Source organism: Carassius carassius, chromosome 39, assembly GCF_963082965.1.
Source record: "Carassius carassius chromosome 39, fCarCar2.1, whole genome shotgun sequence".
In the NCBI taxonomy this organism is placed as follows: Eukaryota; Metazoa; Chordata; class Actinopteri; order Cypriniformes; family Cyprinidae; genus Carassius; species Carassius carassius.
Window position 1 is genome coordinate 24146047 of NC_081793.1, and position 26725 is coordinate 24172771.

The 26725-nt window shown below is 35.9% G+C and overlaps 2 protein-coding genes across 3 annotated transcripts in view; both read left to right on the plus strand.

Annotated features, from left to right (window-relative positions):
• The first annotated feature begins 6890 nt into the window (after window positions 1-6890).
• On the plus strand, window positions 6891-11425 carry LOC132121103 (large ribosomal subunit protein eL38). The gene is made up of 5 exons (XM_059530282.1): window positions 6891-6962; window positions 7142-7167; window positions 7524-7584; window positions 8422-8544; window positions 11355-11425. The coding sequence occupies exons 2-5, from the start codon at window positions 7165-7167 to the stop codon at window positions 11378-11380; spliced, it is 213 nt and encodes a 70-aa protein (XP_059386265.1). The 5' UTR covers window positions 6891-6962; window positions 7142-7164; the 3' UTR covers window positions 11381-11425.
• Window positions 11426-13833: 2408 nt separating this feature from the next.
• The window catches only part of LOC132121675 (protein tweety homolog 2-like), a 60644-nt gene continuing 47752 nt past the window's right edge, over window positions 13834-26725 (plus strand). Inside the window, exon 1 of one of the 2 annotated variants that reach the window (XM_059531335.1) lies at window positions 13834-14286. In XM_059531335.1, the coding sequence (XP_059387318.1) occupies window positions 14158-14286 (129 nt within the window). In that variant the 5' untranslated portion in view covers window positions 13834-14157. The remainder of the gene's footprint in view (window positions 14287-26725) is intronic. The other variant, XM_059531336.1, reaches the window with a different exon arrangement.

Here is a 26725-nt window from a genome sequence, read left to right on the forward strand (position 1 = left end):
TGATCGATCAGAAATCATGCTGCTTGATATTTTTGTGGAAACATAAATATAATATTATAATATTATATATTATTATTATTATTATTATTATTATTTTTCAGGATTATCATTTGATGAATATAAAGGCAAGGCAAGGCAAGTTTATTTATATAGCACATTTCGTACACAATGGTAATTCAAAAGAGCTTTACATAAAAGAAAGTAAAATAGTAATGAAGAAAAATAATAACAAGAATAAACAAGCAATTTTAAAACTTTTAGAATTATTAAAACTGTACTTATTTAAAATGAATTTAAAACAGTTAGAAAATGATTTTACATAAAATTAAATTAAAAAAACAGTGAAAATATATATTGCAATCAGTTCGGACATTGCACAGTGCTCATTCAATAAATGCACAGCTAAACGGATGAGTTTTAAGTCTAGATTTAAATGTGACTAGTGTTTTAGCACATCTGATCTCTTCTGGAAGCTGATTCCAGCTGCGGGCTGCATAGTAACTAAAGGAGGACTCCCCTTGTTTTGTGTGAACCCTTGGTATTTCTAACTGACTCGATCCTAATGATCTGAGTGCTCTGTTAGGTTTATATTCAGTGAGCATATCTGCAATATATTTCGGTCCTAGGTCATTTAGTGACTTATATACGAGTAAAAGTACTTTAAAATCAATCCTAAATGTAACTGGAAGCCAGTGTAAGGACCTGAGGACTGGTGTGATATGCTCAGATTTTCTGGTTCTAGTCAGAATCCTGGCAGCAGCGTTCTGGATGAGCTGCAGCTGTCTAATGGTCTTTTTGGGAAGGCCGGTGAGGAGCCCATTACAATAGTCCACCCTGCTGGTGATGAAGGCATGAACAAGTTTCTCCAAGTCTTGGCTGGAAACAAAAGATCTAATTCTTGCAATGTTTTTTAAATGATAGTATGCTGATTTAGTTACTGCTTTGACATGACTATTGAAACTAAGGTCTGTCTCCAGAATCACACCAAGATTCCTGACTTGATTTTTAGTTGTTTGACCCCTAGAGTCAAGGTATGCATTCACCTTGAACACTTCATCTTTGTTTCCAAATGCAATGACTTCAGTTTTTTCCTTGTTTAACTGAAGAAAGTTCTGGCACATCCAACTATTAGTTTCATCAATGCATTGGCAGAGGGAGTCAATTGGGCTGTAGTCATTTGGAGATAAGGCTAGGTAAATCTGGGTATCATCGGCATAGCTGTGATAGGCAATTTGGTTCTTTCTCATTATTTGACTTAGGGGAAGCATATACAGGCTAAACAAGAGCGGTGCAAGAATTGACCCTTGTGGGACTCCGCATGTCATGGACGTCCACTTAGACTTATGGTCTCCTAGACTCACATAATAACCTCTCCCTTCTAAGTATGACCTGAACCATTTGAGTACCATCCCAGAAAGCCCGACCCAGTTTTCCAGTCTCTCTAGTAGTATGTTATGATCGACAGTGTCAAACGCAGCACTGAGATCTAGCAATACCAGCACCGATATTTTGCCAGAGTCACAATTTAAGCGAATATCATTTATTATCTTAATGAGTGCTGTCTCTGTGCTGTGATGCAGTCGAAAACCAGATTGAAAATTGTCCAGGTATCCATTTGAGTTTAAGTATTTGTTCAGCTGATTAAAAACGACCTTTTCTATAATTTTACCTATAAAAGGAAGATTAGATATTGGTCTAAAATTGCTCAAAATGGTGTTATCAAGATTGCTCTTTTTCAGGAGGGGCTTAACAACTGCATTTTTTAAGGAGTTTGGAAATGTCCCAGAAAGAAGTGAGGCGTTCACCACTTCTAAAAGATCTGCTTCTAAGCAGTTAAACACATTTTTGAAAAAAGATGTGGGAAGTGTGTCAAGATAGCAGGTTGACGATTTTAGGTGCTGCACTATGTCTTCCAGAATTTTGCTATCAATTGCTTCAAAAATCGACATAGTATCTTTTTTATATTGTGGCCTAATCTGTCTGACCTCTGCATTACTTGAGGATGTGCTAATCGCCTTCCTGATATTGATGATCTTCTCAGAAAAGAAGGATGCAAACTCATTGCATTTGCTGAGCTTTTCACTGGGAATCTGACTTGGGGGGTTTGTCAGTCTCACAACAGTGGCAAAAAGAGTACGAGTGTTATTTAAGTTAATGTTTATAAGGTTTGAGAAGAAATTCTGTCTAGCTGTGGCTAGTTTCACATTAAAAGCATGAAGGCTGTCTTTGTAGATGCTATAGTGAATTTCAAGTTTTGTCTTCCGCCACATCCGCTCTGCTTTTCTGCATTGTCTTTTCATAGTCTGAACTGCTGTTGATCTTCTCCAAACTGATTTCTGTCTGTTTGTTTTCTTACTGATTATTATTGGAGCAATATTATCAATAACATTCTTAACTTTTGAGTTGAATGAATCAAGGAGAGTATCAACAGAGTCTGCAGAAATGCTTGGTGTTAAAGATATAGCCTCCATAAATAGTACACTTGTGTTCTCGTTAATGCATCTCCTTCTGACAGAGACCGATCTAGATTCAGTTGTAGCAGACATCAAAATATCAATAAAAATACAGAAGTGATCAGATAGTGCTATGTCCTTAATAACAATGGATGAAATGTTTAGACCCCTACTGATGATTAAGTCTAGAGTGTGTCCACCTTTGTGTGTGGGTCCATGCACATGCTGAGTCAAGTCAGTGTCTAAGTGTTTAGAACCGTTATCATTTCTTTTGTAGTTTTGTTTTCTGAATTATCTATGTGAATATTTAAATCCCATGCAATAGCAAAACAGTCAAACTCTGAGGAAATCACCTTCAGCAGATAGAGGGTTTGGGCCCTGGCGTTGTGGCAGTGGTCGAAGAGCTCTCGCAGGAGCAGGGACCACAGGCTTTGGTGGTTTTGGGGCCTGCCGTTTTTTTGTGATATCTGCGGGCTTGCAGCAAATGAGTGAGAGAGTTTAGTCCCAGCATACACCAATTCCTCCATTTTCTGTGAGAAGCACAGAAGTGGAGATGCTGGAGAAAGTGATAATGTGTCTGGTAAGATGGGCTGTGTCTCTGGTGTTTCCGGTGGCTGTGATATGTTGTCCTGGCTTCCCTGGCTGTTTTCCAGAAAGTAATCCCTGGGTGCTGAATCTTGTAGCTGTTTTGATACATCACAGTCAGTCTGTGAGGAGGTCTGTGGGCAGGGCTCAGCCGGGATACTGTCCATGAGCAGTGCTTGTTTTGGCTGTGTGGTGTTATCAGTGTCCTTGTGGGATATGTCAACCACATGATGACTCGGACCCGGTGTGTGTGTGCTGAATGGATTGACACACTCTGCTGAAGGATGATGGAGGGAAAAGTAAATAAATAAAGTTCATTTATGTGAAATAGTTATTTATTTATTTATTCATTCATTTATTTTTACAATAAATATCTTTACTGTCACTTTTCATCAATTTAATGCATCCTTGCTGAATAAAAGTATTAATTTCTTTCTCTTTTTTATTTATTTATTTACTTAGTCAACCCAATGCACATCCAGGTAAATAAATTGAATCCGGCAGTGGTTCTTAAAATAGCTGTTTATAGTAAAGCATTGCTAAAATGATGTCCTTCACCCTGTGAAGTCAGTATGATTGCTTTCAGATAACATATGAAATCAGTACTAGCCAATCAATGCACGTATGCATACAAAGATGAGGGAAAATCCCTTGTCCAAAGCAGTGTATGAATTCACCCCAGCTGTGTGACTGTTTCAATATGTTCTGTTGGTAAGAAAATGTCTGTGTGGGCCTTTGCGCTATCAAGAAAGCTTACATTTGGTTCAGTTCCATATTCGAATGTGTGAAATCCTCAGCAGATCCTATGCAAACCTATTGAAAATTCCATTTCACGTTATTTTACCAGTGCTATTTCCACTTGGTGGCTCTTTGCTTATTCCAGTTCCCGATATGTACATTGCCATCCCAGTTTAGCCCTACAGTGCTACAGGTTTGAAATTAAGGATGAAATTAAGTTGAGCCAAACTAATGAAGGTTGGATGATCCCTGCTACTTATTCCCATTTATGGTTCCAGCAGAATCCAAACCATGATTGATGCCAGGCCATGCACCGCACATTACTTCTGGCTATACACACAGTGAAGTTTGTGTTTGTCTCACATGAATGGCTGAGTGATGGACTGCGTGTCATTACAGACGATGTACATTAGTCAAAATGGAACCTGAAGACTTGGCACACATCTATTCTAATGGCTGATGTGGTAGTCAATTGTAAAGATTGCCTTAGAAGATTATTATTAGTATTAGTATTAAATATAATGATACATTTTTGTAAATAGATTATTATTTGTATTATCATTATAGAGTTTATTTGAATGATTTTTTAATATGTCTATATTGTTTTTATTATTATTATTATAATTATTAATTTAGGTTGTAGTTGTATTTGTTTAGTTTGTTATTTTAGTACTTCAATTTAAACGAAAACTAAAATAAGAAATGTTTCCTTGGCAACTATTTCAGATAATGTTTATTTCATTTAAAGTTTCCTTTTCTTTTTTTATCTGTCTAGTTTTTATTTGTTTTTATTAAGTTTTAGTTTTTAGTTTTATTTACCTAGTTTTAGTTATTTTAGTACTTAAGTTTAAATTAAACAGAAATGAGAAATTTTTAATTTTAATTTTTTCATTTAATTTACATACACACACACATTTTATTTTATTTCAGTTAAAGTTAATTTTATTTCAAGTAGTTTTTAAATGTCTTTATTCTATTATTAAGTTTTTTAGTTTTATTATTATTAAGTTTTTAAGAGATTTTAGTTTTATTTAGTACTTCAATTTAAATTAATTGATTAATGATTAAGTCTGATTAAAAGGTTAGAGGTTAAGGTTAGATCATTAAACCAAGCAACTGCAAATAGAAATGCTGACAAACACCTTTCTCCAGGTATTATAATATAGCTCTCCTTTCATACTAACATATTTTAGTTTCATGCCTTCTGAATTGAGGAATGAAGTCAGAGGACTGAAGTCAGTTGCATGGAAAATACAGGCTCTGTAACTGGTCAGATACTGCCCTCTCTCCTCTTCATCTCTTGTGGTCCATCAAGGACTTTGCTGCCATGCAGCATTTGTTTCATGAGCATAATCTGCCATCTAGTGCCATTGGAGTGACCGCAAGGTGACTGCAATAAATATGTGGTATCCTAATGTGGATTAATAAAATATAGTATGGTAAAAGTCTGTGTGCACTGTAATCTAGGAGAGATGGCTAGATTCGCGCCTCATCAACCTTCTGAAATGTGCTTTTTTTAGATTTTAAGTTTTAATGCACAGCCTGTCCTGCACCAAACCCACCTTCATTACCATCTCTGACTGAGGTTGGACAGGCTTTAACAAATTCCCTGAATGGAAGCAGCAAAAACACAGAGCCAAATGAAGCTAATCTGCATTCTGCTCAATGGAGGGAAGCGAGTTGCGGGATCTGCCCTATGCCTTCTACGTATGCCGAAAAGAATTGGCTCAAATGAATATGAGCCACTGGGACAGTAATTAGAGTAAGGAGGGCAGCGGTGGTGTCTACCTTTATTAATTAGGTGCAGAGAAGCTGCAGATGTCACTCAAGAATCCAGCAGATTAGATACACTTAATAAGAACCAGATGTGTGAATTATGCATGGGGAAGTTGTTGCCTAATGGTTAGAGATTCGGACTCATAATCCAAAGGTTGTGAGTTTGAGACTCAGGCTGGCAGGAATTGTAGGTGGGGGGAGTGAATGTAGAGTGCTCTCTCCACTTTCAATACCATGACTGAGGTGCCCTTGAGCAAGGCATTGAACCCCCAACTGCTCCCCGGTCACCGAAGCATATTAGCTGCCACTGCTCCGAGTGTGTGTTCTCTGCTGTGTGTGTGCACTTTGGATGGGTTAATGCAGAGTGAAATCTGAGTATGGATGTATGTCACATCACTTTCACATCTGTGTGTACGACAGATGTGCATATCTCATTTGGACTAATATCTCACAGATTCTGTCACAAACATCATGTATGCAAGCTTTGGCTATTTTCTAGAATTAGATCAAACAAATCAATGTCTGAATGAATCACTCTTATAAATTGGTTCTTTTCACAGGTTGATTGATTGATTGACTGACTGATCGTTTTTGCAATCAGTGCCTTGCATTATATGATTCTTCTGTGCAATAGAAGACAGGCTTGTTGACAGTATATAATGACTATATTGATATAATGATCAATATAATGATTTAGGGTTACAGCTTACATATAAGTATATGGATCATCATTTCTTTTAAAGTTTTCTACCATTTAAATAATCTTTTGTGTCTTATTGTGAGTTCTTTTTTGCAAATGTTATGAAGATAATGAAATGTAGAAATAATAACAACAATATATCAGAAACGATAATGTCTTCACTTTTGCCGCGATAATTATTTTACAGAGTAAATGTATTCAGTAACACTTTACAATAAGGTTCATTAATTAACAGTAATTAACTGTATTAGTTAACACGAACTAAGCATTTATTGATCTCAGTTAATTAATTTCAATATTTACTATTACATTATTAAAATTGTAATCTTTTTTTTTTTTGTTAACATTGGATAATGCATTGTGAACTAACATGATCAAACAATGAATAACTGTATTTTCATTAACCAACATTAACAAAGATTAAATAGCCTATGAAAAATATAGGGCTATTGTTCATTGTTAGTTCATGTTAATCAATACATTAATTAATGTTAACAAATGACACTTTATTGTGAAGTGTTAACATATATTCCATAAAGCCTCCCGATTAAAATATTAATAAATGGCATGACATATTCATGCTGCACCTGTAGATGTCGCTGTGAGTTTAGTTTTTTGTCCAGAGAGTCCCTCTTGAGCCACCGTAGCTGGTTTATATTACACATTCACGCGGAAGTCCCGCCCCTTTTCCCCCCTCGCTCGCAGGACGTGTAAGTGTTAGCACTTTAGCTCTGTCTAATGAATCCATGTAAATCTGCATCAATCCGTCAATATCCACCTTTCATACATATGTGGTGTGAAAGAAGAAATGTAGATGTGTCATTACTCGAGATATTTCCTAGAAATTGTGTAGAACATCGAGGTAATAAAGTGTTTTTCTGCATTGCAGGGTCGAGTCGCTCCTGAAACAGAATGGTGAGAATGTTTGTAAATATCTTACTTTCGCGATTTTTATTGAATTGAGAAATAAAGTGTACATCAATTTAGTCACGTTTGTTCTAAAAACGTTAACGCTAAACCTGCTTTAAAGTAAAATCATTGGGTAGCAGAAGGCGGCTAATGGCGGAGAAGTAGTGGATTGTCACGCTGATGGAGAAACTGTTTTTATAAATTGTCAAGTGGGGAATCGGTCTAAATGTGAAAATATTATAGGTTTGTTTGATAATCATAAACAAGCAGTCGAGAAACGGCTATTTTAAGATCTTGAATAAGCAGAGTGCTGACGTTAAGCCTAATTTTCGTAGTGTCTAATGTGTTTTTCGTATTTACAGCCACGAAAAATTGAAGAAATCAAAGATTTCCTGCTTACAGCAAGGAGGAAGGACGCAAAGTGTAAGTTTGATTTCTGATTAAAAAAAAAAAAAAGGTTTTTCCTTTTAAGTTACTGATGTGTGCTGCTCTTTATTGTGACGTGGTTTGCACGCTCTTATGTGGTTTGTTTTGATTCTGTTAACTATTAAATATTAAGTTTTACTTAAACTATTCACATTACTAAAAACAGTGCATCTAAATCATGGAGGACTGCACTGTTTGGATGTCTTTCATATTGGAGATACACTTCCGGTTCAGGGACTCTAGAAATGAGCTGATCTATTGATGCGTTTAAAGTCTTCCTGGGAACTTAGTATTCATGAGTTGACAAGAAAATGATGACACCAAGTGCGTTTAAGTCACTTCGGTCAGAACTTAATGGCGATTTCTCTTTTCTATATAAAATTCTACGATTTTAAACTACATCTAAAAAACATTAGAAAGTGTGTGTCATTGTGTTTTTTTGCATTTATTTCAGTTTTTATTCAATTTATGAAGGTGATGTAAACTGAATCCTTATATATTCTACGGAAATTATGCAATGGTATAATATTGTGTATATGTAACTTATGTAGTTTTATAGTACGTTACAAAAAATCATTTTATCATGTCAGCAAATTTACGTCAATACAGATCTCACTGACTCAGAAGCTCAGGGCTTTAAAGAAAATTGTTTGACTTTGTGATGCTGTTTGTGTTCAACTCCTTAAAACGATCTATCCAACATGACTTGAAGCACCAGGAGTCTTGTGTTGAATGAGATTTTTTAACATTTCGGAATTCTAAGCATATTTGCATGGAAAAATGTTTACTAGTTTTTATGGACGTTTTCCAAATTCATGTGCTGTGTTCCAACAGCTGTCAAGATCAAAAAGAACAAGGACAATGTGAAGTTCAAGGTCCGCTGCAGCAGATACCTGTACACATTGGTCATCACAGACAAAGAGAAGGCTGAGAAGCTCAAGCAGTCCCTGCCACCAGGTGAGTCCTCAAACACCATGAAACGGCCGAGATCGTATCAGAAAACATAAGGAGTAGTGTTATGTCAGGAAAGAATCAAATGCATGAACTGGTTGTGCAGCGTAATGCTTTTGCAGAAATTTTATCGACCTCAAGGATTTGTGCTAAATGTTTGTCTGTAGAAATGTTGTTTTGGTTTGATTAAAAATGAAAACATTGCAGATCTTGTAATGAGAAAAGTAAAAGTTAACCTACAATCAAAAGGAAATGTTAACATGTCCAGGCCTGTGGATTTAAAGCTTTAATTTTAAAGCTTAAATATGTGACCCTGGAGCACAAAACCCAAGTCACTGGGGTATATTTTCAGCAATAGCCAAAAAAACATTGTATGGGTCAAGATTATTGATTTTTCTTTTATGCCAAAAATCTTTAGGATATTAAGTAAAGGTCAAGTTCCATGAAGATATTTTGTAAATTTCCTACAATAAATATATCAAAAGTTATTTTTTGATTAGTTATATGCATTGCTAAGGTCTTTATTTGGACAACTTTAAAGGTGATTTTCTCAGTATTTAGATTTTTTTTTTTTTTTTTTTTGCATTCTCAGAGATTCCAGATTTTCACATAGTTGTATCTCGGCCAAATATTGTCCGATCCTAATAAACCATAGATCAATGGAAAGTATATATATTCCACTTTTAGATGAATTATAAATCTCAATTTTGTAAAATTGATTCTGGGCTTCTTCGGGTCAAAAAAGACCGAAACCATGTACGTTTTAAATTTTTAAATTTTTTTGCTTCATCGGAGGGGGATGAAACTTGGTGACTTTTGTTGTATTACCTATGTGAACACACAAAAAAATCAAGGAGATGATTCTGATATGTTAAAGGGTCGTAAAAAAAAATTGCACACTTAGCTTCCTACGGGTCAAAAATGACCCACATAGGAAATGAATGGGAAATACAAGAAAATCCGAAAACTCAGAGAAACTTTGGTGGTACAAACTACAGATCAGCCACTGTGCAGAAAAAAAGTGTACAGCAATGAAGGGGTGACACTCTAAAACATCAAGAGTGCAAATAAGACACCCTCCCCCCCACACACACACACCCACACACACAAACACACACACAGAGAAATTAACTGGTAAGACTGAAACAGCAAATTTTGCTATATTTTACTATATAATCATAATAACTCCAAAACTATAGCAAGGAGAGTCAAAAGGTAGGTATCGTTTGAAAGAACTCTTTTTAAATTTTTCAAAAATATAAATTAGATTACATTTAGACATTGTCCTGCAGAGAAATTGCGGATAAAAGACAAAATATATATATAATTTGTATTATGATTTTGCATATCTTTCTTATTTGTCATGGAATAACTCAGGAAGGAAATAAGGTAGGAGGAAAATTCTTTTTTAGTGAAGTCCCCCTACATGTTAGCTGCATCTGGATAAAAAATAATAATAATTTGGATAAAGGAATCAAAAGTTACAGCATTTGGAACAGAGATAGCCTTTTTGTACAGTCTTTGACGCCCCCTCATGGGCAATTGTTTCTCCATGAAGAATATCTAGTCATAAAAGCAATAGATTATGTTAATTTTAGGCTCATTGTAATTGTAATAATATGCTGTAAAAAATGAAGTGCCATTTTCAATGATCTGTGAATGTTTCATGAGCTGTATGATGTTTTTGACACATTGCAGTACATTATTTTATAGATTATGAAAAAAAAAGAAATTGTATTTATCACCAAATAACTCAGCAATACTTAAGATTTTTTCAAAGTGGATACATTCACTGTAAAGGTCATACCCTAAGCTTTCAAATGACATCAACTTTGTGTTAATCAAGGCAATATTTTTGAAAAATATGGTAATGAATATTTTCGCAGCTAGGTGGCGCCTGCTGGCGGTACACTCGGTTTTAGAGGGATTACTCAGCACTCGTTAAGAGTTAATAAATGTGATTAGATGCATTAAAAAGCTGAGATCCTAAGCTTTAAAATGATATATAGATTGTGTTGTTCCATTCAGTGGTTGCTTAGTAATTCGATTTTTTTTCTTTCCAAATGGGAATAAAAAAAATAAATAAAAAAAAGCTATGGCAGCCTATAGGCGGTTACAGGACATTACACACATTTATTATATTTTAAAGCCACTGGATGGCGCTCTTCTCACTTGAATTTTTTTTTATTTTAGGCCTGCACTCTATTTTGATGTGCAATGGTGCATTTATTGAAAAAAAATTAAAATTAAAATAAAATAAAAATATATATATTAATTCTAATGGAAAAAATTGCTCATAAAAAATATATAATTAATGCAAAGTATCATAAAAATCTTTAAAAATTCTAAATAATATACAAAAAATATTATTGAACAAAAATATATTTGATTGGTTTTCCTGGGAAAAAAAAAGTTACATTTTTAAGGCTTCGGTCTTTTTTGACCCGGAGGAAGCTAAGTGTAACCCATTTACGAAGAAGCCCAGAGGGTTAAGACTGGTTTTGTGGTCCAGGGTCAAATATCTTAATGATGAGGGAATAAAAAGCTTTTTTGAAGTCCTTATGTAGTGCTTACAACTGACAATCATGGAAATGCTGTGATTTGTGTGAAGTTTGCAAGATGTCCAAACACTTTGGGCCTGTCCTGTGCCCCCTGTGCATTTACACGCTTGCTAGAATAATGATGGACCAAGTGCTGGGTTTCGCATCACAGAGACTTCAGTTCCACCGGTTCACTAACACTTACAGCTGTGTCAGACCAGGACTCTGTCTCTTCAAGGATTACTGTAAATATGACCCATCTCTCTCTCGTTTCAGGTCTTGCTGTGAAGGAGCTGAAGTAGATGTCTCTGTTGTACAAAATGTAATAAAATTGGGAAAATTAAGAATTGTGTTTTTTGTTTTTTTCCTTTTTACTATTTAGGACCTGCTTGATAATATATAGAGAATGATTATCTAGTCCATCTCTGTGCTTATTTAAAGTAAACACTACCTTTCAGAAGTTTGGAGTCAGTATTTTATAAAATTAATTTTTTAATCAGCAAGGTTGTATGTAATTGATCACTGAAGATTTGCATTGTTTAAAAAGACTATTTGAAATGTTACATTTACTACACTGAAGACTAGGGTACTGGCTGCTGAAAGTTCACTTTTGGCATCATAGGAATGTAAAAAAATGTACATGTTAAAATAGAAAATGTTTATTTTAAATTTTAATGTTTCACAATATTACGGTTTCTTTATATATATATATATATATATATATATATATATATGCATCCTTGTGAGAATGTCGTCTTTAATAACATTATAAAATCACACCGATCCCTTAAAGGCAGGGTAGGTAAAAAAAATGTATAAAAAACTTTTTTTCAAAATTTGTTTAAACTTTATTTATATATCAATACATAATTAAAATGTAAGTACTCTGGAGGAAAAAAAGGTATAAAAATCGAGTGACTGTAGACCTCTCACGACTGTTTTAAAGACAGCTCATTATTTCCATTCACTCCACCCCCTCCCTTCTGGGCTCCTTCCAAAGCCTCTACTACGGCTCGCTAAGTAATGTTATGTTAGCTATATTACGCAGCTACGTGTGCTAATGACACATGCTTCATGAAAAAAATATGATCAAAATACAAAAAGAAAGATTTACCTGTCCAGCAAAAATAAAGCCATCAAGGAGTCACTTTTCAGCCCCTTGAGTTCCCTCAGTTCTCGCCATCGCTGGAAAGCCACGCCGATTTTAACTCGCGTTTTATTTCTTTGTTTATCCAAAGACTTTTTGTTCATTGCCTTTTCTTGTACTGTTACTGTCTTCCTTTTTTTGACTGGTTTGCCTTCACTAACTGCATAGGCTGGTACTGTGAATTTTGCTTGCTGTTTCTCTGCCATTGTTTTGGTATTCCTAGGATCCGTGCCTGTTGAATCAAACGTGCTGTTTCCTCAAATCAAACGTGCACGCGCAAGTGGGCAGGTCATGTGTGGCAAAAGGGTGGTTGCCATGGTTGCGAGAGAGTGACAGTCGCCTAAGCCAATCCTATGTTTCGTCCCGAAATGGAAATAATGAGCTGTGTTTAATACAGATTAAACGGTCTAGAGTCACTCGATTTTTATACTCTTTTTATCAGAGTACTTACATTTTAATTATGCATTGATATATATAGAAAGTTTAAACAAATTTGGAAGAAAGTTGTTTATACATGTATTACCTACCCTGCCTTTAAGTTTTTGAATGGTTGTGTACTTTATTCCTTTAGGGAAACTTTCCTTGACCTCAAAGTAGGCTTTTTGGCCAAAAGGTTTGTTAATTTTAAGACCTTTAAAGAAGTGTGTCAAAGCATTTACTTTGCACCAAATCAAACAATACCTTTGTAAACTTAGTTATGGAAGAATTACTGTAGTTTAACTTTAGGAAGGCTGTGATATTTGTCATAGTTTGGCAAATGTGGTATTTGGTATGAAGCCAGTCTAAACATTTATGAAACGTAGATGAAATTAAATAAAATAATGTAGTAAAAACTAAGAACTTGTGCCTTTAATGGAGTATTAAGTTTGTCTACCTTTTGAAATGAAGTGTTTTATCATGTTAATTATTCTTTGGTGGGTCATCGCTTACAAATGGATGACGTTTTCATTTTGTGAATTTAAACCTTTTCAAAAAATTTTTAGAAATTGCTTTATGAAATCTCAAACCACATGAAAAATAATACCGACATTTACCAATTACGGGCCTACTGTTCAAGATCATGAAATTTAACTAAGGTGATAGTTAAGAGTTGAATGCTGATATTGCAACAAATTTAGGAGAAAAGGTTGACTGCAAAACCATGACAACAGGAAGATTTTACAAACCTACCAAAACCCAGAATGAGACGATCTTAAAAATATCACATCTAAAATAACCTCACTCTGAAAATGTATAGAGCCTTTTTTTAAAATTAGGGAGTATATTTTTGTTTATTTGCTAGCAAAATTTTGTGTCAGCTATTTATTGCAGTATTTTGAAATGTTCTTTGTGCGTGTCCTTGTCTGTTGTACCAGTGTCTGCATTTACTCGAGTTGCCCAATAGATGGAAGTATTGCGTTATATATTTTCAAATAAATGCCTAACCTCTGAATATCTCATCGTAAGAATATTTAATTCAAAAAAAGAAAAAAAATTAAAGATGATCTCCAATGCCATCAATGTATATATATAATTTTAAATATCTGCTGAATCTTGTTGTAGAATTAGAAGTAGAATTAGGCCAACAAAAAATGAAACTGCCCCCTCATACATACGACCCCGAGTCCCATTCGTGCGCTCATTCAAGCGCGCTCCCGAGTTCCTCAGAGCGCACAACGCGCAGGAATGGCAGCGGCACGAGAACGAGATTTAATGCAATAATTCAACATTTCCCGTGAATTCCCACGGACGGGGCTTTGGTGGAAGTATTCAGAGGTCTTCTTATGTCCCTTTCAGCACTTTTATTTGAGTACTCCGTCTCTCTAGTTTCTAAATCCATGGCTTTTGTTTGAGAAGACAGGACAGTGGAGAATAACCGGGAAAGAAACACCCAAATTGTCCGACCGTCTCTATCTGGGAAAGTGATTTATTGGTCTCCTCGACTGCTGAAGGATGTCGTCTGCACGGGTTGATTATATCGCTCCTTGGTGGACTTACTGGCTTCATCAGTTTCCTCATGTGACTCTAAGGTTTCAGCCGTTGGATCACACGTTTAAACCGCAGGATGAGAACTACCAGCAGGTCAGAGCTCCTGGTTTTATGGCACAGAGGTTCATAAAAACAGTCAGGAGTGGCTTCATGTACTGCACTGTCACTCTTATTTTCGGTTTGGGACTCCAGGTCGTAGTTCAAATATAGAGAATGTCAATAAAATGCTTCAGATGTCCTCAATGAGATCGTTTTCATTATGTTTTTGCGTACATTTTCATTATATGAAAAGACACACTCTAGTTAATTATACTTGGATTGGTTAAATTATTGTTATTAATATAAATATGTATTTATGTTCAAATGAAGTCCACACACAAATGCTACTATATATTCAACAATAAGCTAAAAGCTTCAATAAACTGTCATTTTAGTTTTGTTTAGGTCAGATGAACATATAAAATAATTTAAAAGGAAATCAGGTGATTAATATTGGAATTGCTGTGATTATTTTTGCTCTTTCTCCATTGTGGTCTCTGAAAGATCAACCATGAGGTCTTTAAAGTGAGTCTTAGCAGTAGTACATGGGTGTTATTTTAGTATCATTGAGGTGCTATTGTAGTTTTTATTAATATTTTGGATTAATTAAAACATTTATATTTTTCTGCTTTTAAAATTTATTTTTTTTAAGACATCCTTGATTAGAGTACCCTTGTGCAATACGAATGATGAAAAGCAATACGTGTTCTGATGAATTGAGTGTCTGATTGGTCTACCCGTTGTTTTGCGCCCCCAAAAAGAAGTCATGCTATTGTCTTGTATAACAGCCTCTTTCTGAAAAGTATATGTCTGCTTTCTGGTTCAGCATTGTTAAACCTTAGTTATATTTATCTGCTGGGTTTTGAAAGGTCTAATAGCTGGCACGTATAAAGTAAATAGTTTATTTGTAGTCACTGAATGTTGAAAATCACTGTCATGTCCCAAACCACATTTCACAGCAGAATTGCGTCTCATTTTGAACTAGATTGAGTTGCTAAAACACATATTTCCTATAAGTTGCTTGAATCTGTGCTGCACCTGTCTTTGTGAGCGTGATGGAGTTTTTCCGCTGACCTGTAGCAATATCATATTGATTAGAGATGGAGTGAGGCTGAATGTGAGAGAGGATGGAGGGGCAGAGTGCTCATTTCTGGAGCTGTCTGTCTCTGTTAAGGCAGATGGTGTAAATGGAGGCAGAGCGAGACCAGATGCTGTGGTGTGAGATCAGGTGCTCATGCTGGCTCCTCCATCGTCTAACACCGGGGCGTTTTCACGTGGCCTGAGGGATCCTCCTTCATAGCCCATTTCCCCCCAGTTTGTGAATCTAAATTCTGTGTTCCTGCTGACACTGCGATTTGAATCCTAATAGCTTTTCAGCAGAACAGGAAACTGGTGAGATCTCTTTCCTCTGTGGGGTTTTAGATTTGGCCAGGGAGATTGTGCATATGAGCTCTGTACAAAGCGGAGAGACTGATGTGCTTCATATCTAATTGCTGACGTTCATTATGAACGCCAGATGGATGATGTGCTCAGGGGCGCTGCACAAGATCCCGGGCCCTATGCAAAGGCAGTCCTAATGGGCCCCCCTCCCCTTGAAAATATATATTCTAGACTTTTCAAGGGCCCTCTCTTCCTTAAGGGCCCTGGTAATCAGTACTGGTTTTACCCCCAGTCCGACGCCCCTGGATGTGCTCTCTATAGAGACTCGCTGTGTTTAATCGGTACAGTAGTTTAGCCGACACTAAATGTTCCAGATGATTAGGAGAGAAACATCAGTTTGGATTCATTTCTTACAACGATTTCAACGTGTTTCCTATAAGTCACAATGAATTACAAAGATTATTAAATTTGATCAGTATGACAAAATAAATAAATAAATCACATTGAAAAACGAAAAATGTAATTTATATATATATATATATTCTGGAGAGTATAAAATCAGTAACCGTTATTAAATTTTATTTGATGTTTATTATATTATTGTTATAAATTTATTTTAGTATTACATTTCAGAAATTTGCTAAACATTCCACAGTGTGAAATCAGTTATTTGTTTACTTATTTATATTTATGTATTTTATTTTATGTATTATGTATTTAATATTTTTAAGTTGTAAAAAATGTATATGAAAACATTCTAGAGAATAACATATGTTATTAGTTTTTTTTTTTTTTTTTGGTATGCTTTCATTTCTTATTTGACACTGACCCAAGTGAAAATATTTCCGCTTTGTATTTAGACTTAGATTCCCCAATGAGCAGGGCCAGATGAAATCTGCAGACAGTTTTTGTGCATCTTCTGCTGATTTTGAAAGAATCTTTGGAGTAAATTTAAATATGGTCCAATATAATAAAACACAGCTTTCATTGTGGGGTTTTGTGGATGCAGATCCCTTCTGGGCCTGTCAGTGAGAACATCAGGCCCAGAAAAGACCAATCGTCAAGTTATGCCTGAGTGAATATGTGTTTGTGTGTTAGATGGGTCAAAAGTCATCTGTCCATATGATTCACTTATTTCCCGTGGGGATTTATTGCTAACAGCTATTTTTTTTTCTCCCCCATCCTAGACAGAGGATACATCTGTTAAGTTCACACCATAAAGAGATTTGTGTGCCCAGATATTTATTTAAAGGCAGCTGTAGATATTTAGTTGCTGTTTTGTAGTTAAAGTTATTGTGATGTACAAGTAAATGTGACAACATTTTAAATAAAAACTAAATGAAGCTACATTTAAATTTTTTTTTGAGGTATTATGGATGCTTGCTAGGGTGGTCGGTGTGTTTGATAGGTTTTTTTTTTTGTCACCCATGTATATATGTGATAGTCATTAGACCTCTAAAGACGTCTGTCTCCTCATCGACCCACTTACCATATTTTTCGACTATAAGTCGCACCCGAGTATAAGTCGCATCAGTCCAAAAATACGTCATGATGAGGACAAAAACATATAAGTCGCACTGGACTATTAAGTCGCATTTATTTAGAACCAAGAACCAAGAGAAAACATTACCGTCTACAGCCGCGAGAGGGCGCTCTATGCTGCTCAGTGTAGGCTACAGGAGCACTGAGGAGCATAGAGCGCCCTCTCGCGGCTGTAGACGGTAATGTTTTCTCTTGGTTCATGTCTCTTAGTTCATTTCTCTTGGTTCATGTCAAATTAATTTTGATAAATAAGTCGCACCTGACTATAAGTCGCAGGACCAGCCAAACTATGAAAAAAAGTGCGACTTATAGTTCGAAAAATACGGTAATTGAAATGTCAAAAAACACTTATACTTTAGATGACAAAGTATTTTTCACAAATAAATAAATATTTAATTTAACAAAGTTATTGCAGGGTGTCCCATACATTGGTTTATTTATGGCCACCCACAATATCAAAACTGATCGCCACAAATAGATTTTCCAAAAGGCTTTGAAGTTGCTGAATAAACATGAGAACTGCAAGTTTCAAAATCAAAAACTGCAGCGGATGTTTTTATATCACTCAATTTCAGAAGAAAAGCTGACCGAAATTTTCAGAAAATTTTCGATGTCATTTTCATTACATCTTGCAAGTAATTCCTCATAAATCATTAGCTGCGTTTACATGGACCCTTCTAATCCAATAATAATAGGACTAGAAGCACAATTAGAATAAAAATGTCACATGTAAACACGTCAATCGGATTGAATTGGCTCGATCCGACTAAAATTTCGATCGGATTGTAAGGGGTGGTTTATCCCTTTTGTAATTTGAGCGAGAGGACTTGTAAACACTTGATCGGATTGAAAACCGAAACTGGAAAGTACTGCGCATGCGCAGTGACGTAGAAATAGCGTAATGACGTATGACGCGTGGAACGAGCTGTTCTACCTGGTGAATAAAATGTTCTGTCATTATAAATCTCCCCTTTCACTCAGTGTATGTGAAGTGGAACACGACCACGTCCCACCAGTCCTCATTTAAGACTCTCATCAACAGACGTCTAGTTTTGACTCTGTATATTCATGCAGTGTGCGCATGTCAAAAGAGTAAATCCGATCAGAAGCTTGTGACAAGTAAACGCGCACATCAACCCGATCACTTTATTTACCAATCATGTAAACACTACATTCAGATTCGTCAGTTAGAATGAATTCATTCCGATGGAAGCAAAAAGTGTCCATGTAAACACACCTAGTGTTTGTGAGCCCAGTACTGCGTTGTATACAGCTGTTACCAGAGAAACCTCTATCTCTCCCTCTCTAATAGCACCACCTGCTGGCAGAAAAAAATAATTTGCATATTTATATATGGGGCGGGGAGTTCCGCCACAAATAGAGTAAATAAGGCTGTGGGAAACTGTATTGTTTTGGCTTCAGCAGACACTTTAGTGCTTGTTTCATGGTACGTTTGCTTGCTTTTTGCTCAGAAAGCCTCAGTATTGTATTTTATGTATGCACTTTTGTGTAACTTCCTTGTTTCTTTCTTCCTTTTCCTCAGTCTCTCTTTTTTTGTCATGGTTTGTTTTGTTTTTCTGTTTCTTTCCTTTTTTAAGCATTTGTGTTTACTGCTTTTCTTATTTTCCATGCTTTCTCATCTCCTTGTTTCTTTTTACAGCCTCAAAGACCTCTTTACTATGGAAGCATATGGGTTGCATTATTCAATTTGGGATGTAATATTCAAAATGACAATGCAATATGTAAAATGACAATGCATTTCTGTATTTACATTTACATTTTCCAATACATTTGTGCAAGGTTTGGTGCAAAATGAAAATGAAAATTAAATTACATAATTTTCATTTGCCATTTCATACAGCAGTTTTAATATGTAAAATGAATACTAATTGTAACGCTTTATAAGTTGCAAAATTAAAATGAAAATGTATTACAGAAATGATAAGATATGTATAACATGTTCAAGCAAAAACTGTGGCAAAATGATCATTTAAATGCTGTTTTTCTTAAATGCATTAACACTCACAGTCAAGACACTTACGATTGCATTTTCATTCAGTGTCCCGCAATGAATGTAGCAAAATTCAATGTGCACATTGAAAATGCATTCCGAGCCGATCACGTGTCCGCCCCCTCCCACCATGTCAATCACTGCATGAACAAGGCGGGGCTTGCAGAAGGTCAGAGACTCAAATCTCAAGAAGAGGATTAAAGTGAGAGAACATGGACAAGACCGTTGGTCCCTGTACGTTTTGATAATTTTGGTTTATGGCTTCAATATTTCATTCGCACTTGTGGGCGTAGCTGAAACGCTGCTTTCATCTGATTGGTCGAATCACTCCAGCTTCAGCTCGGTCTTTTCATTCTTTCAGGCAGAATAAGAGTCAGTGCGAGTGAAGCACTGTAATGTCTGAAACCACCGCTCATTGTTAATTAGCATAATATTTGAATCATATGTAGGTGGGCACATAATTCGTGCTGCTGCGACCTGCAGATTATTTCTAGGTTATAGTATTGTATGAATATTGTCCCACTGATAAATACAGTGCAAATAGTTCTGTCTCTTTTGAAAGAAATTTTCCTCTTTTGAAATGTAAATACAGAAATGCATTGTCATTTTACATATTGCATTGTCATTTTGCATATTACATTCCAAATTGAATAATGCTACCCATATGATTCCATACTTTACGTCCTACTTAACTGAACATTAATTGGAAGGAGCAGTTTAATGTTGTAAGCTGGTATTTTTTTATTTTTATCTTGACCTTGAAGACAAGGGTCGCATCAAAACATATTAGGCCCATTGTCTGGCTTGATTTAAACAGAAACATTCACTAGAAAACTGCCACTTGAAAATTCTGGTCTATCACGGTCTGATTACAGCATACAGAGTTGCGGGAAAAAAAAAAGTTTGTACTTCCTGCACTTCAAGCGTCATCCATCAGAATTGTGAAGATAACGTTTGGTTTTCCTTTTGGTTGGAACAATGTTTTAATAGCAATACAGAACTATATTGTTTAGACCTTTCGGGGCAAATCAACCTATAAAGATATATTTGGCATTACGTATTGTAAGCTGGTATAGGAAATTGTTTTAACATGAAAAAGATTACACACTTCAGCTTTTAGATGCAGAAATATTTGCTCATAGGCCAAAATTGAGTCATAAATCATATGGGAGTAAATAATAATAATAAAAAAAAAGAAATCACATGCCTTATGATTCATTATTTTAGTAATTATATGTGGAATTTCCCCTGTGCTCTCTGAACATTTCTTTATGTATAAATTGTGGGGTAGAGGCCATATTTTTTTTTTTTTTCAATATGACCAGTTATATTTAGGGCTTCACATTTGCCCTTTTTCCAACATTTCTGATGTTTGGGCCAATATCTCTCACCATGACTTTGGTGTCTAGCCTTTTTGTTTGCTTATTTATTGTCTCCCTTAGGCTCAGTTTTATCGCTTCAGACCTGAACTGTGGCACTTCACTTCAATTTTAGATGTAAGAGGAAAGAAAAACCCTGGTCTTGTTTTTTCAGCCTTCTCTTCTATTATTTTTCTTGCAGGTTTGGTTGTTTCAGCACCCTTTTAAATAATTTCTGCATTCTGGGTGGGCCAGGTTTCGTGAAACCACAAAGGAAGTTTTCCCAATAAGGATGTGAAAGATGTGTGGTAAACCCTATCAACTTTCTAAATCGGGCCAATCAGATATATCAGAGACCCACAGTTTGTTTTTGGGGTAGTTTATGACAGAAATATTTAGTTTAAGTTTGACATGGTGGTAAATCAGGAGCTCATTGGTTTGTTGCAATGTCCTTTTTTTTTTTTTTTTAATCCTTATATAGCAGCAAGACAATATTTAAGCATATACTGCTAGTCTAATGATGGTGGTCCGGTCAAGTTGAGAGAGAAGACAATTGTCAGCTTGTGGTATTCGGGTCAGAACTGATAGTAAAGAATCGGGGGTTCAGTGAATAATATTATTGTACATGCAAAGGAATGTATTGCATGTTCTCCAAACCACTCAGAGTCACTGTACTATTGCATCAGTCTTTTATTGAGAATGAGCTTGTGAAATATTTAATTTTAAAGTTAAGTATTCATTTTTGTTACTTCAATTAGCATTTTAATGTCAGCGCATTGAAGTGTGCATGTATTGCATGATATTTTCATTTCCCAACCAGCTCAGAGATGGCTGTTTCATCAGTTTTGTAATCCATCACTACTTCTGTTAGTTCATGTTACTTCTTATCAGGTCATCATTGCATTTTTGAAGGAGCCTTGTCTTCGCAATAGATTTGAGAATTTGAAAAACTGAATTAACACATATCTGTTGCTGAAAAGTGCTGAAAGTTATTAAATATCAACATATTTTCTAACGACATGTAGTGTTCAGATATTTCTCAGTTAATTTATTGAAATATTAATAATATTCACTGCAGGATTATTACATATAATAAATGAATGCAGTATTTTTTTCCATTTCATTAGGTTTGCTAAATAAGGTTTGCGACAGTTCCTGTAGTAAAAGTTATTCTGCAAAAATGTATTTTCTGTTTTTCTCATCAGTGCTTTTGATTTCAGTTAATCACATTAGAGGCAGATACAAGCCCATTTAGGCTGTATATTTAGACATTTCTTACTATTACAGTACATGGAACATGGAGCCCGTATCATCTTTCTCTTTGTCTCTCCTTGTTTTTAATTCACCCAAAGTCCATGACCTGCTCCGCTCTGAGTTAATGATGTCCCAGCTGTGAGGTTAGGAAGGTTCACTCGAGCGCACTGTGTTGGAAAAGCCCCCTGAGGTTGCCCCCGAACCCCTTACTCCCTTTTAAAAGCTGTTCAGGAGAGACGAGGACAGAATCGAGTGAGGTTGACTGGTCCGTTGAGGTCCTTCCTAAAGGCTTGCCTCTGCTTTACTATCAAACCCCAGTCATCCAGGCCTCTCATGGCCCTGCCTTGATCCAACACTGGAATCTTCTCAAATATGCCTGTATATTTTTCACTGAAACTATTTGCAGCTTTCTGTTCACTGAGATCTTGGAAATCACCTGGAGATTGCATTAGCATATGTTTGAAGATTTTTTTTCATTGACGTTTAACGGCAGATTTAATATATAATACGATAGCTTTCCCTTAGGCGTCTTACGCCATTTCATCATGTAAAATATATAATTCTGTACCTCACAGAGCATAAAACTGTAAAATTGTAGACTTCTGATCAGGTGGTTGATGGTGTCACTCTTCAGCGAGTGTAGAGCTCTCTCTGCTCCCAACAGATGGGTGTCAGAGCGCTCCACACAGCTGTTCTCCATCTGCTGTGACCATCACATAGCTGAAGTTTGGCTCAGAACTTCCACAGAAAGCACATTCATCACTTAGCTCAACAATGTTGAATCCCAATTTGCAAAGTACAAAAGTTCATATTGCACTGGTGATGATATATAGCTAAGCTAGTATTGAGAGGTTTCGTCAATATAATGTCAAATAACATCTTGAAGAAACATCTCAAACTTTGGACAATGTTTTATTGAGACAAATCTGGAAGGCCATTCAGACTGGCAGCGTTTTGCATGAGTGTGAGATTTTCAGCCACATGACAGTGACCATTGGAGAATCAAGTTGAGCGGCTTTAAACTTGGCAACCTCTAGTGCTGTCAGTGTGAACCAGGCCTGACATTTTCCTAACTAACCATGACAAGTGATGAGTCATCTTGGTTTCTATTTCTGTAGAGTTGGGTAGCCCGCCTACAGTGGAATTTCATTGGTTTAAAATCTGATGTTAAGCATCAGAAATGTTCTGATTGGCAGTGATGTTATCATATCACAAGCATTTTCCCTTTCAGTGTAGACAGTTTACATGTCGTTGGAAACTTGGCGGCTTGTACCTGTTTTGGACACAGCATAAGGGTTTATTATGTATAACTGTAGGTTTGTGGTGTATTCATATTTTGTAATTAATGAAAAAATATTTTATTTACACTACTGTGTCAGTAATTGTTTAAAATGTTTTTAAAGGCTGCATTTATATAATAACAAATGCAGTAAAACTGTATGTGAAATATTATTACAATTGAAAGTATTTTAAAATGCTATTTATTGCGATGATGGTAAAGCTGAATTACTCTAGTCTTCAGTGTCGCATGATCCTTCAGAAATCACAGATTTGGTGCACAACAAACATTTCTTCTTGTTGAATTCAGTGTTGAATACGGTTGTGGAAACAGCGATTTCACAAATATATATATAAATATATATGGGGTTAGGGGGTTTGTTAATAAATATATAATATAAAGTTTAATGCACCCATGCTGAATAAAAGTATATAAAAAATGTCTTACTGATGCCAGACTTTTAAACAGTAATATGTAAACTGTTTTTAAAGTAACTCATTGTGAATATGCACATGCTCTTGCTTTTTTATAGAGACAATAAAATATGTGGATTTACTATAGGGGACGGGGAGGAAATGCTATGATTTTGAGACAAACTATTGCTAATATTGCCAGCTATATAGGACACAATGTGGGAACTGGGATTCCTGTATTTTTTTTTAAAATAGCATGCATGCATGGTCTCTTAGTGTAGATACAGTACACTGGTTTGACATTAGTCTCAATGTTGTCCTAAACCTGTAGGGCTCCTCAGTCTCAGACAAGCAAACAGTATAAACTTTGAACCATTATCATGTTGGAGCAGCTTTACATTCTTACGTATCCCTGTCTTTCTGCAATTTATAGAAATTATCAACCACTTTCCCTAGAAACCTGACCTGGGATCGGTCATCTGTTTCCTCCATGTGGAAATATTCAGTTAAGGCTTGTTTAAAGGTCCCAAACTCCAGTATTTGACTCTTATTTGCCTCTATAGAGATCTTCCTGCAGGCAGCAAACAGTACTTGATTCTCCTGTTTGTTCCTCGAAGCTTAAAGGCTTTGTCAGTGGTACTTCATTCACATCCAGTTTTACAGCCTGTCTATTCATGAGGACGATGTGATTGGCGATTGAAAAGGGTGTTTTATACTGGCCGGTAGCCAGCTATGATCAGGTTGAGCTGTATGTCAGTGACCCCCAGGAAAACTCGGTCTGGGAATGTAGTGGACACACTATTCAAACAAGATGAAGCACAACACTACGCAGTTTACCAAATCACTGAACTGAAATAACCCAGATCTGTTTGTGCTAAAAGATATATAAAGTGTTTGCACATTCTTGTGCTTGATGATTGTCGTGGTTGATGTGCTTAATAATTTTGAAATCGGATCCATGTATCTATTTCTAAAAAAAAAAAAAAAAGCCATGTTCATTTCAGATTTGGCCTGTAGCATTTGAGGAGAAATTGTTTTAGGAGTCTCCTACAATAGGTTTACATGCATGCAAGGTCAAAAAACAATATGCCCAATATGCCCATTGCTATAGTTCCGTGTTTTGAATGCTTGATAGAAAATATAAACATCTATTATTTATCATACTTACAAATTGTGATTCATTTGAGCCAGTTGGTCCAGATAAAGTGGGTACTGAGACATTTTTCAAGAGCAAGGATTTTGTGAATCCCGTGTTGAACTCCTAAAAATGCAGCTATGCCATTGCAGGAATAAATACATTTTTAAAATATATAAACATTAAAAAAAAAAATATATATATATTTTTTAAATTGTAATAATATTTCACAATATTACAGTTTTTACTGTGTTTTTGATCAAATGAAGCCTTATTGAGACTTTTTTTAAAAATGTTACTGCATATAATATGAATGTACATGAACTAATGTTTTCAGTGTTATTATTATTTGTATGGACGGCAGTATACATTAAAGGGTCAGCTCAGCTGTTCTACAGTCTTGTGAGAAAGGATGCTAAATGTGCATATACAGTATATATATATATATATATTAGGGCTGTCAAAATTGCTCAAAAATGACGTTTGAATATTCCCTAAAAAAAACACGAATATTCGAACTATTCGAACATCTGGTGGCGCATGTTGTCAATGACGTGCATTACGTCAATAACAGGACAAAATAATACAAAGAGACATAACTACTTGTATAGATAGTCTATTTAAGTTTAAACATATTTGACAACGTATTACCTACACAAAAACAAGGAAATCAACTAATGGCCAAGACTGCAGACCTCACGCTCTCTCACCCTCTCTGCGCATAACGGTTTAAATGAACAAACAAATTTTTCAGTGCTGATCAAGAGTTTTGTGCAAGCAGTTTAAGGTCGCGAATTCTGTCCCAAATATAGCAGGCTTCATTCAGTGATTGAAACAAATATTATTAATATTAATTGAAGTTTTACAGCATATAGAACTGGCATTGAATGCTCAGAGCGAGCAGTGCTGTGGTAAACATGGAACTTTTCCTTGACATGAAACTATAAATAATCAAACCTCGCTTCCATTGCTTGACAGAACTCCCCGAAGCCTGCCCCATCCGCGATACTGATCGGTCTCATGTCCTTACAAATGAACAAAATTAATCTATCCGTTATGGCCTCTTGTCATGTTGCAGACAAAGTGCTTGCAGCGAGCGATGCAAAGTAACGTTAAGTGTCAAGACGTGACTGTTTAGCTGGAGTTCCACACATTATGCCATGCTCATTTGGGTGCACATTTTTGAGATGTGACCTCATGGTTGAATGGTATGCTAACTGTATCTTGAATAGCTTGCATACAACTTTATCTCGCGGGTCAACAATTTTACCTCATTTTCTCTGCTGCGGTCGACTTGGGCTCTGCACTTGCTGGAATCTTCCATGAAGACGGGTCAACTTTCAGCAGTGATGCTGTGCTAGACAGTGTGACTCCTGTGACCTGTCCCTGAACCCTCAGGCGCGCTAGCGCTCCCACTTGCAAAGCAGACAGCCACGCCTCTACTACCGCGGGCATTTTTTCCACATTTTTTTATTTATTTGAATATTAATTTTCACCTTCGAAATTCGTTTTTTAAAAACTATTCGAATATATATTCGAATTTAGAATATTCGTTGATAGCCCTAATATATATATATATATATATATATGCCACAGTCATAACATTCTAAATGAATAAGCAGTGTTTCAGCACTCATTTCCTTAAGGCTTCAATTAAACTTTATTATGTTGAACAAGATGCTGAGCACTTCATTCCAGGAGAAAGACAGCAGTGTTTTTGACGAAAGGCAGTGGATTGCTGTGAGTGAGGATGTGCAGAAATTGTGTTCACATGGGCTGCGCAATGTCCTTTGTTTTCTTTCATGGAGACTACCATGTCACTTTTTTCCTCAGTTTGAACCAATTTGAGCACTCCCTTGTGTCTTTTTTTCTTTTCCACCATCCTCTCCACCCTCCTTCCCAGCTCCCTACTTCTGTTTCCCCACCCCTTTACTGTCCTTTCTTCTTCTCACCTGTCCTTCTCTTGTCTGCCCTCTCTCTCTCTCTCTCTCTCTCTCTCTCTCTCTCCCTCTCTCTCTTTCTTTTTCTCCTAGACGTCTCTCTTTTGGATAAGATGGATGGGCTGCAGAAATTGAATGAAACAAGTATTGGAAAAACAAAAAAGTGGAAGAGACAGAGTGG

Excerpts from the sequence above, each read along its gene's own strand:
- LOC132121103 (XM_059530282.1), top strand. Across the intron at positions 7,585-8,421 it reads AAGGAGGAAGGACGCAAAGT|CTGTCAAGATCAAAAAGAAC; the intron begins GTAAGTTTGATT and ends GTGTTCCAACAG. Across the intron at positions 8,545-11,354 it reads CAAGCAGTCCCTGCCACCAG|GTCTTGCTGTGAAGGAGCTG; the intron begins GTGAGTCCTCAA and ends CTCTCGTTTCAG.